We start from the raw sequence: 12,152 nt of genomic DNA on the forward strand, positions 1-12,152 counted from the left end.
GTGGTTTAAATCGCAGTGGAAGAGCCATCACCCAAGTCTCTTTTATTGCAATATAAAACAACACATTCATAAGATAAACAGCCAAATAATTCATGTGATCCTAGGAACAACAAAATAGCTTGTATATTTTTATAGAATAATGCAAAGTACAATTTCATGTCCTGTAGGAGGTATTTATGGCTGGTAAATTCGCCTCACCTGCCAGTGACAGGTGTGGCAAAAAGTTACTTTTAGACTCCTCTGGCACCACATCTTATTGCTCAAATCAGTTAACACATTGTTACCTCTTTTTGCATGTAAACAGGGAAACATTCAAGCAGTTACATACTGTAGTTTTTGTAGTTTCATAATTCAGTTTTTCTCCATGGTGGCTCTCTTGGGGAGATTGTTTCAAGCGTGAGAAGTTGACACCCATTGTGTCTCTGTATGTGTGAATTTTGTCACTCTGTGTGGAATTCTGTCGCTGATGCACATTTAGAGGTTGACCTTTGACCTGCAGTGTAGGACATAAAGGAGAGTCTGTTTCAGAGTGGCATGTGTGAGGAAAACTGAGCTTGTTTCCCTGCTAAACAGCTGTGTATGTGTGTGTGTGTGTGTGTGTGTGTGTGTGTGTGTGTGTGTGTGTGTGTGTGTGTGAGACCAAATGTCCCCACAAGGATAGTAAAACCTGAGATCACCTACACTGTGGGGCCCAGCCAGCGGTCCCCACGAGGGAAATGGCTTATTAAACATACTAACTTATATTTTTTTTAAATGTAAAATGCAAAATGTTTTCTGTGAGGTTTAGGTTTAGGGGATAGAAATTATCTTTCTGTATAAAAATACATAAAATACATGGAAGTCTATGTATGGAGAGTCCCCACAATGATATAAAAATAAGTTTGTGTGTGTGTGTGTGTTTGTGTGTGTGTGTGTGTGTGTGTGTGTGTGTGTGTGTGTGTGTGTGTGTGTGTGTGTGTGTGAGAGAGAGAGAGAGAGAGAGAGAGTGTGCAGTGTCGTTTAGAGTCTGAACATTTTCATTTACACTGAACATTTGAATGTTATAAGAGTTCAATATAAGTTTGTATGAGTTTGTTTCCATTTTTGTAAAAGAAAAACAGATAGAAAGAGAGAAATCTGAGCTTGGTTCACTTGACTCAGCTTTTCAAGCACATTGGATTCCACATTTGGAACGAGATGAAAGATTTCAGCTCCGCACTGCTTTGATGCTAGAAAAGGGTTCAGCACTGCAGCCTCATAACAAACAAATATTAACATCTGGGGAAACAGTCATGTTATAAAACAAACCAAATTCATGTAGTAGTTAGGGCTGCAACTAACGATTATTTTGATATTCGGATAATCTAGCGATTATTAGAATGATGATTCGACTATTCTGGTGATTATTACAATGATTAATCATTGGCTCTTAAAGGGACAGTTCACCCAAAAATGAAAATTCTCTCATCTCTTACACACTCTCATCCCATCCCAGATGTGTATGACTTTCCTTCTTCTGCTGAACACAAACAAAGGTTTTTAGAAGAATATCTCAGCTCTGTAGTTCCATACAATGCAAATGAATGGTGACCAAAAACAGTTAAGCTCCAGAAAGCACATAAAGGTAATCCATATGACAGCAGTGGTTTAATCCATGTCTTCTAAAGACATCCAATCAATTTTGGGTGAGAACAGACCAAAATGTAGCTATTTTATCTTCACAATAAATCTTGACATCAGCAGCCTCCTTGGCGATCATGATTTTTTAGCGCCATCTAGCGCTCTGTGCATGCGTCAAGCACTAGGAAGTGTAATCGAGCTTGAAATCATGATCGTGCCTAGATACTGCAATGGCAAGATGTACAGTGAAAAAGGAGTTACATTTTGGTCTGTTCTCACCCAAAATCGTTTATATCGCTTGAGAAGACATGGATTAAACCACTGGAGTCATATAGATTACATTATGTGTTTTTTGGAGCTTCAAAGTTTTGGTCACCATTCACTTGCATTGTATGGACATTTTTTTATTCTTGACATTGTATAATTGTTTCCACACTAATAGTAGTCTTTTACTAGGGGTGGTGGCTCAGTGGTTAAGGCTCTGGGTTATTGACCAGAAGGTTGGGGGTTTAAGCCCCTGTTATGCCACTGTTGGGCCCTTGACCCTATCTGCTCCAGGGGCACTGTATCATGGCTGACCCTGCACTCTGACCCCACTCTGCACAGCTTAGCTGGGATATGTGAAAACAAATACATTTCACTGTATATATGCAAAAATGTATGTATAATGTGTGACCAAAATAAAGGCTTCTATTCTAAATAAAGGCTTCTCTAACTGAGTTAGAGCAGAAGTTCATGATGGAAGTGCAGGATAGAAATTCCAGTTTGTGGTTGTTGACTAATATGGATATTTGAAATGGCCATGTATAATGTGTGATAATGGCCATTACTAATGCTATGTTCCATTCAAACACATTGAAGCTTTGTTGCCTTATACGTTATCTTCCAAATGTCAGGCAATGAATTGGAAATCGGAGATATTAAGACAGAATATTCCATGTCTGACTTAATATCTCCGATCTCCAGTTCATTTCCTAATGCTCAGAAGATGACGTATAAGGCAACAAAACTTAAACGCTCCTGTTAGCTTACCAGGTGTTTGACTGATGACAGAGATGTCTCATAGCAACCCAATTGAAAAATGATGCTGCGATGCTAGCATTTGTTCTACAGGTGTACAATTATCAAAAGAGAGTATAATTGACCATGTTTTGAACATCTGTCTGTGCAAACATTGACTAAGCATGTTTTATTATCATGCAATGTAGGAACTTTGACTCACTTATGGATATTATTTAATAAAAGTGAATGTTTATCATTAACTTTGTAAATCTTCCTGGATGCCGACATGTTTGTGTGACGACAAAATCGGAGTTTAAGATTTCTGCACGAGTTTCCAAGTTGAAAGCCTGACGCCGGGTTCACACATTCTCCGTGAGCGAGGCGTGAGCGGCGCATTTTCATTTCGGCGCCCATATTAACAGATGACACCGTTTACACTGCAAGCGTGAGTCGCAAGGTGACGCGTCCCAGACACAGCAGTGATCGGATAGTTTCGGCGTTGAGCCTATTTTTGCCGCACAGCTCACACTGAGCTCAGCGGCTCTGGATGCAGTACATCACTAAAATAATCAAGAGATTATAGGAAATACACAAAAGCAAATTTATTCAAAATTATTCAAACTGAATTTATAGTACACTACAATTTGTATGTCTGCATGCAAATAAACTCAATAAAATAAATTAATAAAGGAAAGAATTAATAAAGTGCCAGACATTTTGCTATTCTGTGTATATAGGTGTACAGTATAGACACAACATTAACCAATCACAACCAACTGTGCTGATAAAGATGAAGTGCACATGACTGCCCGCTGTTGTCCTTGAAGTGCAATAACCTCAGCTTATTATGACCTTACTGAAGAAAGAATTTGGCGTAGGACCCCATAGAAAGCTTTATTTTCTGCACAGAGGCGCTGCTGTTTCTCACAGAAGAGACGCTGCCAATGTCAACGTCCAACGCAACCGCCACGCTCACAGAGGATGTGTGAACCTGCCTTAACACTTAAGTGGCATTTAATTGCACTTTTCCAAGTAGGAAGTTGGAAATTCAGACTTTCCGAGTTGAATGGAACACAATAACACAATATCTAGATACTATTCACTCAAAAAATGAAGTCATTACCTTTACTTAATTGAATTTGAGAAAGTTCTTACAAGCAATTTCATTTCTTTCATTCAAATTAAGTCTGTTTCATTCAGCCAACATAATGTACTATAGTAGTTTTAACTCAACTTTATGAGGTTCTTCTAACTTAATTTACTAATGTGTTATTTAATTAATTTTCTTGTGTTGATCCAACTTAAATTCATTTATTAATTATTAGTATATGCCAGGCGAGCAAGTGTAAGGACAGTGAAACTGTTGCACTGTTAATTTAAGCAACTGTTTATAGAGTCGCCTCACAGCAAAGAGGTCCCGGGTTCGAGTCCCGGTTCAACTGGGCCTTTCTGTGTGGAGTTTGTATGCTCTCCCAGTGATCGCATGGGTGCTCCGGTTTCCCCTACAGTCCAAAAAGACATGCAAGTTAAGTTAATTGGAGACCCTAAATTGCCCGTAGGTGTGAGAGAAAGTGTGAATGTGTATGTCTGTGTGTTTTGCCCTGTGATGAACTGGCCACCTGTCCAGGGTGTTTCTCTGCCTTTGGCCTGAAACAGCTGGGATAGACTCCAGCACTACCTGCGATCCTGCATAGGACAAGCAGGTATGAAGATGGATGTATGGATCACTTGAAAGTGAACGTCCATCCTCTACCTAAGCACAAGCACCATTTTCACCACAATGATAACCCCCAAATCTCCAGCCTCTTTTTTTTTATCCCCTTTTTTCTCTCAATTTGGAATGCCCAATTCCCACTACATAGTAGGTCCTCATGGTGGCACGGTTACTCACCTCAATCCGGTTGGTGGAGGACAAGTCTCAGTTGCCTCCGCTTCTGAGACAGTCAGTCCGCACATCTTATCACGTGGCTCGTTGTGCATGACACCACGGAGACTCACAGCATGTGGAGGCTCATGCTACTCTCCGTGATCCACGCACAACTTACCACATGCCCCACTGAGAGCAAAACCACTAATCATGACCACAAGGAGGTTACCTCATGTGACTCTACCTTCCCTAGCAACCGGGCCAATTTGGTTGCTTAGGAGACCTGGCTGGAGTCACTCAGCACGCCCTGGATTTGAACTCACGACTCCAGGGGTGGTAGTCAGCGTCAATACTCACTGAGCTACCCAGGCCCCTACTCCAGCCTCTTTTTAAATACCAAAATAACAGAACATTAACATTATTCTCATATTTCAAACAGGTACATAAAATAACACTTCATTTCAGCTTTTGTTCTCCAAATCCAGTCCAATGCCCGTTTTCATCAATGCTTCATCAATGTAGTCTAAACTCAAATGGATTAAGTAAACTTCAATTTTACAAATTTAATTGGATTGTGACAAATTAATGTTGTGTTGCTTTAGTTCATTTTAATTAAGTAAACTGAAAAACCTGAAAAAAATCCTGTTTTGAGTGATATCTACTTACTTAAAATTCACTCAGAACACTTAAAAATACATGTTTTTATATGTTCTGGGGAATTGTTTATTATTTGACAAGGCTGTCAGTAGATTTTTGAACTGATATAGAAAGTTGATGCTGATCCTACATTGGCTAAATTCTTGCCAATTAATCTACCTAGCTAATACATTGATCATGGTCAACTGTGAATGAAATAAAATGTGCAATTTAATGCGTGAATACATTTTTAATTAAAAGCATCAAATTAAAACACTATGATCTTAAAATAAAATCATTTATTTAGAATTTTCAAAGAGTAATAATTAAAAGGTTAACATTACTTTAAATCTCCAGAGGGAAACTTTAAGTAAATAATTAAGGTAATAATGGACAAAAAAGGGTTAAGAAATGCATTTGCAAAAATGCATTTTTAATAGAAACAGAGGTAAGAATACCGTAGATTGAGTGCATGTTACAGAAGGCCATACTGAATCTAATTACTTTTGTTTATTTGGTTTGACTGGTTCTTGTGTTTTGTTGTAGGTGAGCGGCAGCATCCAGTTAGAGAAGAGCAATCTGAACCCTTCAGTGCTGCATCCATGGAGACACAGGAGTTTAGGTGTGCAGATCAGGGTAAAAAGAGACTGGATCATTCCACCTATCAGAGTCCTAGAAAACAGCAAACAGATCCCTGAAGATCTGGTCCAGGTAAACAAACCGCCTACTATGAGATATATATATTTAAATATAATGTGAAGTGACATTTGGGACACATACTATATATATATATATATATATATATATATACTTTTTTAAGCAAAATATAAAGCAAAATATATAATTACAAAAACATTAATTAAACATTAAAATGTTTTAAATTATAATATACAGTATATTACACAGAAGGCATTTAGATAAAATAATTGTTTTAGAATCTCAATAGACACTTTGTGTAATGCACGCACTGCGAAAGCATGAAACACTATCCTCACTCTCTCTGTGTGCATAAGCTGTTTACCATACGGCTTTAACACGTTCCATGTCTACTCATGTAGATTAAATCAGACAAGATTTTCACCGGTGAGGTGATATACAAGCTGGAGGGACCCGGAGTTGACCAGGACCCCAAAGGCCTCTTTGAAATAGACGATAAAACAGGATGGATCAAGAGCAAAATGCCGCTCGACAGGGAAAAGCACAGAAGTTTCAAGGTACAAGGGGTTTGTTGAAACACTGTGCTTATGTTTTCATCATACAGTATGTATTAAATTATGTTTAAAATAATTAAACAATTACCTATTAAAATGTCGACTTATGTATTTAGATTAAGGGCACAAGTATAAACTACTCTAGCTAACAGTAGTTTAATGAAATAATTCACCCTAAAATAACAATTCTGGCATTATTTACTCCAGACCCATATGGTGTCTTTTTTTTTTCTTCTGTGGAACACAAAGTGACTCATTTCCATGCAATGACCATCATAATGACCAGGTGCACTATATGCACTATATCAAGCTCCGAAAAGGACATGAAAGCGCCATAAATGTAGTCCATATGACTTGTGCACTATATTTCAAGTCTTCTGAAGCCATATAATAGCTATACAACTTTTATGGTACGTGGTCACTATGAACTGATATTCTATGGAAAAGAGCAACGTGAAGACATGCAGAGAAATAACAGAATGCATAGCATTTTTTGGTAAACTATTTCTTTGAAAATCAACATTTTATCTTTTTATATTAAAGGAATAATTAAAAAATGGATGTTCTCTGATCATTTACTCACCCTCATGCCATCCAAGATGTGTATGACTTTCTTCAGCTGAACAAATGTTTTTAGAAGAATATCGCAGCTCTGTAGGTCCATACAATGCAAGTCAACAGGGTCCAAAATTTTAAAATTCAAAAAAGCATCATAAAGGCAGCATAAAAGTTATCCATACAACCCAAGTGGTTTAATCCATGTCTTCAGAAGCAATATGATAGGTGTGGATGAGAAACAGATCAATATTTGAGTTCTTTTTTACTATAAATCTCCACTTTTACTTTCACATTCTTCTTCTTTTGGTTTTGGCGATTTACATTCTTTGTGCATATCGCCACCTATTGGGTAGGGAGGAGAATTTATAGTAAAAAAAAGAATGAAATATTTATCTGTTTCTCACCCACACCTATCATATCGCTTCTGAAGACATGGATTTAGCCACTAGTGTCATGTGGATTACCTCTATGCTGCCTTTTATATTCTTTTTTTGTTTTTCAAAGTTTTGGATTCTGTTGACTTGCATTGTATGGACCTACAGAGCTGAGATATTCTTCTAAAAATCTTCGTTTGTGTTCAGCAGAATAAAGAAAGTCATACACATCTGGTATGGCATAAGGGTGAGTAAATGATGACAGAATTTTCATTTTTGGGTGAACTATCCCTTTAAGGGCACACAAAATAAATTCTCTTTTAACATGAAACATGGAAGACTAGATGGATTATTTGTGTTCTCTGAATAACATGCGTGTATAATATCCTTAGCTCAAAGCCTTTGCACTCTCGCCAAGTGGAGAGAGACTGGAGAGTCCAACCACCATTGAGATCTATGTTCTAGATCAGAATGACCACAGGCCTGAATTTACACAGAAAGAGTTCATCGGCACAATCCCAGAATTCTCTGTTCCAGGTAAGATATGAAAGTAGATCCAAACTCCATCTCCTTAAAAAGATAATAAAGTGATAGTAATTCTGTCATCTTCTAGCTCGAACCACATGTACATTTTTCTTTCCGTGGAACACAAAAGGAGATATTTAGCAGAATATCCAGGTTGCTCCTTTCCCCATTCCACATCACTTTTTTTTTAAGATATATTCACAATAAAAAATGTACGCTTCTGCATGTTAAAATCTGCTGTGTTCATGGAGTTGAATGCCCTGTGTGCAAACAAGAAAATTCTCATGTATTGTGAATGTATCATGAAAGCACCTGGAGAGTTAGGGCGGTAAGCAAGATTTTCAGTCAAAAACAACATAAATTTCATTCTGTTCCTCTCACAAAGCTATTGGACTGCTTCCGACGGCTTGAAATATTGCTCACAGGCTATATAGACTACTTTTTCCTTCTTTTTAGCCAATTTAATTTAATGGAAATACTGTATATCTGCTCTGTTTCGTGTTCCATCTAAAAAAAACAACATTTCTGAACACAAGAGTTTTAAGGTTGAACTATTGCTTTAAGTAAAGCAGCCAGACTACACATTTGCAAAAAGAAGTATTAAAACGTTGTTGTCTGGTTCTTTCAGGTACATCAGTGATGCAGGTGACGGCAGTAGATGCTGATGATCCAATGACAGATAACGCAGCTCTGAGCTACTCCATCATTGGACAAGAAAGTTTCCCGCCTCACAGCATCAACAAAACCATGTTTGGAATCAACAACAAGACTGGAGTCATCTACATACGAGACGTGGGCCTGGACAGAGATGTGGGTCCAAGTTTAAATTAGATTTTGAATCCCAAGTTTTATTCTGGTCACAGTCTTATGGACTCCACTGTATGTTGATTTATCTGTCACAATCAAGAACAGGCGGTGGCATACCCTGATGTGACCTCACAGACTCTGTGCTTTGTGATGTATTTTCAGGTGGTGCAGTCTTTCAGGCTAACTCTGCAGGTGGCTGACATGTCTGGCATGGGACTTACCTCTATCGGTCGAGCCATCATTCACATTTCTGACATTAACAACCATGCTCCCAAATTCCAGCCTAACGTGGTATGTAGCAGCAGAAACCAATTAAAAACATGCATAGTCCTTGATATTTACTTGATCACAGTTCTCTGAACTCTTGACTGTAGTATAACATGTATGCAATGGAGAACAAGGAGATTGTGGAGGTGGGCCGGGTCAATGCGACGGATAAGGACCAGAGAGGTGGAGAAAATTGGAGAATTAAATACAACATCATAAACGGAGATCGCTCAGGACACTTTGCCATCCGCACAGATCCAGTCTCCAACCAAGGCATCATTTCTGTGGTTAAGGTGAGATTACTGACACACCTGGTTTAGACCTTCTAGATAGTCTTTACAGGTCTGTTCCTACCTTTAGATCCCTGAGCTGTGAGTGTTTTTTCTATTAAATCTTCACTCTGTATTTACAATATAATCTTTGTGCTTTCTTGCAGCCGCTGGACTATGAGTCTCAGGCAGAATATCAGCTCACTGTGACAGCAGAGAATGAAATCAGCCTAAAAGCTTCATATGAACAAGTACACAGTGCCACGGTCACTGTCAGAGTGCTGAATGAAAACGAGGCCCCAATCTTCTATAAAAACCCCATTAAAGTGACTGCGGCCGAGTCCATTGTCCCCGGTACAGTGCTGATCTCTGATATCGCCCATGATCCAGATAATGCCAAGTTAAGGTGAGACTGACTTATCTGAAACATTATACCATCATCATTCACATACTCTCTTACACTGCATGACATGTTCCTGGATCAATTTACATCGCGTTGTATGTTTTTGATTCACTAAAAGAACCGGCTCGTAAGAGTCATTCTGTCGTGAATCAGACTACACTGGTCACACTGAATGTTTCTGACTCACTGAAATGAACTGGCTCATAAAGAGTCATTCGTTTGGGAATCTGACTATACTGGTTGTGCTGTATGTTTTTGACTCACTAAAAAGAACCGGCTGATAAGACTCATTCATTTGTAAATTGGACTATGCTGGCAACGCTGTATGTTTTTAACTCTCTTAAAAGAACTGGCTCGTAAGAGTCATTTGTTGAGAAATCGGACAATACTGGTCATGCTGTATGTTTTTGATTCTTTAAAAAGAACAGGCTCATAAGAGTCATTCATTTGTGAATCGGATTATGCTGGTTGCGCTGTATGTTTTTGACTCAATAAAAAGGAACTGTTCATAAGAGTCATTCATTCATAAATTTGGACTAAACTGGTCGCACTGTATGTTTTTGACTCTCTAAAAAGAACCGGCTCCTAAGAGTCATTCGTTCGTGATTCGGACTACACTGGTCACACAGTATGTTTTTGACTCACTAAAAAAGAACCGATTCATAAGAGTCATTCGTTCATAAATTTGGACCGGTCGCGCTGTATGCCTTTGACTCTCTAAAAAGTACTGGCTCCTAAGAGTCATTCGTTCGTGAATCGGACTACACTGGTCGCACAGTATGTTTTTAACTCTCTTAAAAGAACCAGCTCGTAAGAGTCATTCGTTGAGGGATCAGACAATACTGGTTGTGCTGTATGTTTTTGACTTTTTAAAAAGAACCAGCTCATAAGAGTCATTCGTACGGGAATTGGACTATACTGGTCATGCTGTATGTTTTTGATTCTTTAAAAAGAACAGGCTCATGAGAGTCATTTGTTCATGAATTGGATTACGCTGGTTGCACTGTATGTTTTTGATTCACTAAAATGAACCGGCTCGTAAGACTAATTCGTTCGTGAATCAGACTACACTGGTCGCACAGTATGTTTTTGACTCAATAAAAAAAACCCGGTTCATAAGAGTCATTCGTTCATAAATTTGGACTAAACTGGTTGTACTGTATGCTTTTGACTCTCTAAAAAGAACTGGCTTCTAAGAGTCATTCGTTCGTGAATCGGACTACAATGGTCACACAGTGTGTTTTTGACTCACTAAAAAGAACTGATTCATAAGAGTCATTCGTTCATAAATTTGGACTGGTCGCGCTGTATGCCTTTGATGCTTTAAAAAGAACTGGCTCGTAAGAGTCATTTGTTCGTGAATCGGACTACACTGGTCGCACAGTATGTTTTTGACTCAATAAAAAAGAACCGGTTCGTAAGAGTCATTCGTTCATAAATTTGGACTAAACTGGTCATACTGTATGTTTTTGACTCTCTAAAAAGAACCGGCTCCTAAGAGTCATTCGTTCGTGATTCGGACTACACTGGTCACACAGTATGTTTCTGACTCACTAAAAAAGAACCGATTCATAAGAGTCATTTGTTCATAAATTTGGACTGGTCGCGCTGTTTGCCTTTGACTCTCTTAAAAGAACCGGCTCGTAAGAGTCATTCGTTGAGGGATCAGACAATACTGGTTGTGCTGTATGTTTTTGACTCTCTAAAAAGAACTGGCTCCTAATAGTCATTCGTTCGTGAATCGGACTACACTGGTCGCACAGTATGTTTTTGACTCAATAAAAAAGAACCGGTTCGTAAGAGTCATTCGTTCATAAATTTGGACTAAACTGGACATACTGTATGTTTTTGACTCTCTAAAAAGAACCGGCTCCTAAGAGTAATTCGTTCATGAATCGGACTACACTGGTCACACAGTATGTTTTTGACTCACTAAAAAAGAACCGATTCATAAGAGTCATTCATTCATAAATTTGGACAGGTCGCGCTGTATGCCTTTGACTCTCTAAAAAGTACTGGCTGCTAAGAGTCATTCGTTCGTGAATCGGACTACACTGGTCGCACAGTATGTTTTTAACTCTCTTAAAAGAACCAGCTCGTAAGAGTCATTCGTTGAGGGATCAGACAATACTGGTTGTGCTGTATGTTTTTGACTTTTAAAAAGAACCGGCTCCTAAGAGTAATTCGTTCATGAATTGGACTATACTGGTCACACAGTATGTTTTTGACTCACTAAAAAAGAACCGATTCATAAGAGTCATTCGTTCATAAATTTGGACTGGTCATGCTGTATACCTTTGACTCTTTAAAAAGAACTGGCTCGTAAGAGTTATTCGTTCGTGAATCAGCCTACACTGGTCGCACAGTATGTTTTTGACTCACTAAAAAATATGGCTCATAAGACTCATTCGTTTGTAAATCAGACTACACTGGCCACACTGTAAGTTTTGGATTCTCTAAAAAGAACCGGCTTGTTAGAGTCATTCGTACAGGAATTGGACTATACTGGCTGTGTGTATGTTTTTGACTTTCTGAAAAGAGCCAGCTCATAAGAGTCATTTGTTGGGGAATCTGACTGGTCGCACTGTATGTTTTTAAACTCACTAAAAAGAACTGGCTCATAAGAGTCATTCA

General features: G+C 38.5%; 1 protein-coding gene across 1 annotated transcript in view; it reads left to right on the top strand.

Moving 5' to 3' along the window:
• LOC127454044 (cadherin-15-like) overlaps positions 1-12,152 on the top strand; it is a 40,394-nt gene that overhangs the window by 18,885 nt on the left and 9,357 nt on the right. Inside the window, exons 2-8 of the mRNA XM_051720980.1 lie at positions 5,651-5,815; positions 6,163-6,318; positions 7,640-7,784; positions 8,401-8,582; positions 8,742-8,870; positions 8,954-9,139; positions 9,283-9,521. Of these exons, the coding sequence (XP_051576940.1) occupies positions 5,651-5,815; positions 6,163-6,318; positions 7,640-7,784; positions 8,401-8,582; positions 8,742-8,870; positions 8,954-9,139; positions 9,283-9,521 (1,202 nt within the window). The remainder of the gene's footprint in view (positions 1-5,650; positions 5,816-6,162; positions 6,319-7,639; positions 7,785-8,400; positions 8,583-8,741; positions 8,871-8,953; positions 9,140-9,282; positions 9,522-12,152) is intronic.

The sequence above is a fragment of the Myxocyprinus asiaticus genome, chromosome 2 (genome assembly GCF_019703515.2).
Source record: "Myxocyprinus asiaticus isolate MX2 ecotype Aquarium Trade chromosome 2, UBuf_Myxa_2, whole genome shotgun sequence".
In the NCBI taxonomy this organism is placed as follows: Eukaryota; Metazoa; Chordata; class Actinopteri; order Cypriniformes; family Catostomidae; genus Myxocyprinus; species Myxocyprinus asiaticus.